The 5,000-nt window shown below is 54.8% G+C and overlaps 1 protein-coding gene across 5 annotated transcripts in view; it reads right to left on the bottom strand.

Annotated features, from left to right (window-relative positions):
• LOC122257574 (plexin-B) overlaps window positions 1-5,000 on the bottom strand; it is a 410,989-nt gene that overhangs the window by 348,977 nt on the left and 57,012 nt on the right. For all 5 annotated transcript variants that reach the window (XM_086542851.1, XM_086542852.1, XM_086542848.1 and 2 more), the window contains exon 2: window positions 994-2,389. In XM_086542851.1, coding sequence (XP_086398977.1) covers window positions 994-2,325 — 1,332 coding nt within the window. In that variant the 5' untranslated portion in view covers window positions 2,326-2,389. The remainder of the gene's footprint in view (window positions 1-993; window positions 2,390-5,000) is intronic.

Here is a 5,000-nt window from a genome sequence, read left to right as displayed (position 1 = left end):
TCTCTCTCTCTCTCTCTCTCTCTCTCCTTCTGCATTTCTGTCTTTCTATCCTCTCCTCTCCTCTCCTCTCCTCTCCTCTCCTTTCCTCCCCTATCTCTACCTCTTCTTCCCTCCATTCTCTTCTCTTCCCTTTCCCTCTCCTCCCTTTCCGTTTTCCCCTTACTCTCATCTCCTTTTCCCTCTCCCTTTTCCCCTCACTCTCCCTCTCCCTCTCCCTTTCCCTCTCCCCCTCCCTCCCCCCTGTCCGTTAGGTATAAAACCTCACATAAACGGTCTTCAACATCCCTTCTTTTCTCTTCTATCGCTTAAAAGAGAAATCCTATAAAAGCGCAACTCTAAAAAACTAAGACCGCGCGATATGCAAAGCGCCCGAGAATCCAATGGGAACTTATTAAACTCCGCCGCGTCAACTTGGATTAAGACTTAACCCTCGTTTATTTTCTCACTTTATAGCGTTCTTAAGCAAGGATGAGGACTACGGCTCAAGAGGGACAATGGTAGGGCCGCGATAGGGTCCAAAACCCCGCGCCGGAGGAGAGGGATCTCGACCATACCGACCGCCGTGTGGGGGTGGTAGCTGTCAGCGCCTGGTTAGCGTCAACGACCTGGCATGGGTGCCTGGGTGCCTCGCTAGCACCTTGTTATCAAGTGAGAGCGGCACCGTTAACGGGACCGGGCCATTCGCGATGGCACTAAGTACCGCGCCGCTATCTCCACAATCTATAAACACTCCGTCGAGTCTGTCGCGGGCGGGCTGACCGGCTAACATAAACAAGCGGGGCATTTGGGGATAAAATCGAGACATAAAACACGGAAAATTAATGAAACGAGCTGCCTGCTATGAGTTTCCCCTTCTCGCTCTCTCTAGTTTTGCTCAGCCATTGACACCACAGCGGCTTGTTTCACATTGTTACGTTGGCGCTTGTAGAACGCAGAACAAACCTACAAATAAATATCTATTACAACGGAAAACGTGAGAAAAGATGTACTTACCCCAGCGGCGGGGCACTTGCCGTCGAGGATGGGCCCCGAGATGTACTCCATGCTGCGGTACTGCATGGAGCCGTTGAAGCACATGTGGATGTTCTCGTTGAACTTGGCCTCGATGTCCCGCACGGAGTACACGCACACGGCCGAAAGCGTCTCTGGCTTGGCCGTGTGGCCTTGGGACGGCGCGAACACACCCACCAGGATGGGGTCGCCCACGCTCACGCCCATGCTGGCGGCCAGGTCGCTGCCGGCGCTCACCAGCTTGGCGTCCTGCACCAGGTTGTAGTTGGTGCCGTCGCCGCCCTGGCACTCGAGCGTGATCTCCGTGTACGAGTCGTAGTTGGCGTCCGTGATGCAGGTGCGAGCCAGGCGCGAGATGTAGCCCGACTCCTCCTGGCCGGGGAGGTGCGACTTCTTCTGCACCGTCAGGAAGTACGCGTAGTCGCTGGCGTTGAAGCCGTAGACGTACTGCACCAGGAAGTGGTCGCGGTACTTGACGTCGATCCGCAGAAGCGACTGCTCCGAGAAGGAGAACTCGGCGTAGTCTAAGTTGTACAGGTTCCTGGTGGAGATGGCGGGGACGTCGTGGCGGTAGTCGCCGACGGTGGTGAAGGTCGTGCCCACGTAGAGCGCCGACGACCCGCCCCAGGGGTTGTAGCGCTCGGGCCCCACGAAGGCGAAGGTGGAGGCCTGGGGCTCGTTGGCGGCCACGGAGCGCGGGAGGAACTCTGGAGTGAGGGAGATGTTGGCGGTGCGGAACTTCTCGCACGCGCCCTGCGACACGGAGCCGCACATGATGAGGGTGCTCGCCTCAGGGTCCAGCACCAGCACCTTGTTCACGTTATCGGTAAGTACTGTGGCCACGCGGCGCTCGGGGCCGCAGCCTCGAGCGTGGCAGCGCGGCGAGTCGAACCGCGGGCCGGTCTCCACTTTCGCCCAGAGCTCCAGTCTGTCCACGCCCAGGGCCCACAGCCTGTTGGTCCCGCCCACGTAAAGGACGCCCGCGCCCCTGTTGTACACCATGTGCTGGAGCTCCAGACTCTGGTTCCCCGTCCAGAACTGCGCCACTCGGGGGTGCTCGCTCTCGGCGGCGTCCGCGCCACTGTCGCCGCCGCTGGCACGGTGTGTCCGGTGTCCAGCTGTCACACACGCCCCAAACACTAACACCAAAAAGACTAGAACACTCACGCCCACCCCCCTCGCCCTCTGCCCACATCTGGTCCCCATCAGCGTGCGGGTATGTGTGTGGCCCGCAGACTGGCCCGCCTGTTGGTCCACCCGCGCGGGCCTGCGGGCCGGGCCGGGGGCGTCGTCTGGAGTGCCACACTCACACATAGTGCCGCGGGGGGCGCTGCTCCCGCCCACGCCCGCCCATCAACACCATCCAACACTGCGAGACCTGCAAAAGAGAAGCATACAAATTAGTCCAAGTCATCATTTGAAAAGAAAAAAAGAAAAATATACATAAATAATGACAAAAAAAATAAAAATAAATACAAACATCTGCACAACACGTACATGCATTCATATATGCAACAAAACTCCCCTTCCCCCATCCACTGCATCAAAGAAATACGGAATCAGACCACAGGAAGGCGTGGCGGCCACATAACGTCTAGACATCACCATAAACCTTGCCCCCATCTACTACACATTAAAAAATAATAATAATAAAAAAATAAAAATCAACATGCGCAGGCAAACGCAGCCGCCGATAAAAAGAAGCGCAAGCGGACGGCCGCGAAGCCAATCAGGGGACGCTACCGTCGACCCCGCCGCCATTGCTATCAACGCAATGCCAAGAATAATGATGGGGGGACGGGGGGTCAGAGGATAGTGGAGGGTGAGGGGAAGGGGAAGGCTAGGAGGGGAAGGGGCGGAGGAGAGACGAAATAAAACTGCAATTGAGGACAGAAGAGTAAAATAAAATTAAAAAATATAGATAAATAAAAAGATATTAAGAAGACAGGGAGGGAAGAAGGGAGGGAGGGAAAGAGAGAGAGAGAGAGAGACGGAGCCAAGAGAGAGAGAGAGAAAAAAAAAACGACTCAGAAAGAACATTCTGGAGAAAAATAGAGGAAGAAGCAAAACGAAGCCAGACTCAAGACTCAAGACGGAGGCAAGGAGAGGTGTACGGAGGGCGGGAGGGAGGGAGGGAGGTACGGAGGGAAGGAAGGAGTGTCCCGAGCCACCGCGAGTTATGTACACACATCCCGGACTGCCCAGCCGTGTCCCAAGCCAATCAATAAGAGCGACGTCGCCAGTATGCAAATTCCCCGTAACCAGCTCAGAATACCTCTTAACATATATACATTTACAATGCTTGCCTCCACAGCAGCCTCACCAGACACCCAGCGGGATAGGAGGCGAAGGAGAAGCGAAGGAGAGGCGAAGGAGAGGGGAGGAGATATAGGTGAGGGTGAAAGGAAAGAAAGGAGGGTAGCGAGGGGGGAGGGGGGAGGGGGGAGGGGGATGAGGATGAGGAAGGGGAGCAGGAGGAAGAGAAAAAAAGGAGGAGGAGGAGAAAAAGAAGAAGAAGAAAAAGAAGAAGAAATAGAAGAAGAAGAAATAGAAGACAGAATGAAGGAGAGGGAGGAACAAGAAAAGGAACGGACACCACGACAAGAACGAAAGAGAAAAAACACGAACACGAACGATCCAATAATAACCGCAGAGACTGGACGACAACAAAGAGATCATGAGGCGACACCGAAGGAGGGAGACAAAAGAGACCAAACGATAATTAAGGCGAGGAGGCCAACGGGGGGCGATACGAATGGTGACCAGGGAAGGGAAGAGAATAAGGTACACGCGAAGGAATGCCAAGAAGGCGGAATCATGGGAAAATAGAGACAAGAGGAGAGGAGAGGAGAAGAGAAAGAGGAAAGAAACAAAATAGACAAGAAGAGGAGAGAGGAAAGAAGAGGATAACAGTAGAGAAGGGCGTGGAGTAAAGGAAAGACGAAGAGAGAAATGAGAAAGAGAAAAGAGGTAAAGAGAATAAGGGCAAGGGGGAGGAAAATAAGAAACAGGAGAGAGGGGAGGGGAGTGAGGGGGGGAGAGGAGAGGAAGGAGGGCGAAGGATAATCCGGTCAGTTATGTCCGCTCGCACACACGTCCCAGGATTCCATAGCTCTGTCCTCAGTCGCCTACCTGGCCAGCCGCTCCTCCTCCGCCATTAAGTCCGTCCACCTGAGGGGACAGAGTGGAGTGGAGTGGAGAGGGGAGTGGAGAGGGGAGGAGAGGGAAGTGGAGAGGGGAGGAGAGGGAAGTGGAGAGGGGAGGAGAGGGGAGGAGAGGGGAGGAGAGGGAAGTGGAGAGGAGTGGAGAGGGGAGGAGAGGAGGGAGAGAGGGAGTGGAGAGGGGAGGAGAGGAGGGAGAGGGGGGTGGAGAGGGGAAGAGAGGAGGGAGAGGAGAGAGGAAGAAGGGGAAGGGAGAGGGGAGAGGAGAGGTAACAGGGGAGAGGAGAGGGGACAAGGGAAAGAAGTGGGACAGGGAAGAGGAGAGAGGGGAGGAGAGGAGGAGAGGAGGGAAGAGGAGAGAGGAGGAGAGGAGGAAGGGGAAGGGAGGGAGGAGGAGTGAGGAGGGAGGAGGGGGAAGGAAGAAAGGACAGGAGGGATAGGAGGAGTGAGGAGGGAGGAGAAAGGACAGGAGGGATAGGAGGAGGAAGGAAGCTAGAGGGGGGAGGAGGGAAAGTTATCCCGGCGACCACTCTACAAATATGACGAAATTTAAGGGCAAAGGGAAAGACCTCGTGCAAACACTGCACACAACGGACGGGAAATATTTCACTCGACAGGGTGGGAGCGACCAAATGAAACATTCCAGACACACATACCCTCAAAAAAACAAAAAACAGGGAGGGGAAAAATATCACACTAGAGCAAAAAGAGAAACAAACAAGAAAATAAAATTAAATTAAAAGGAGAGACTCCACCGATTTCTAGATCTACTCTAAAACACCGGTGACAGTTGCAAACATAATTCTTGTCGGATCTTTGCCCCGGGCT

This window comes from Penaeus japonicus, unplaced genomic scaffold (genome assembly GCF_977035675.1).
Source record: "Penaeus japonicus unplaced genomic scaffold, GWHDUDI00000001_assembly GWHDUDI00000012, whole genome shotgun sequence".
Taxonomy (NCBI): Eukaryota; Metazoa; Arthropoda; class Malacostraca; order Decapoda; family Penaeidae; genus Penaeus; species Penaeus japonicus.
This window is presented reverse-complemented; position numbering and strand designations above follow the sequence as displayed.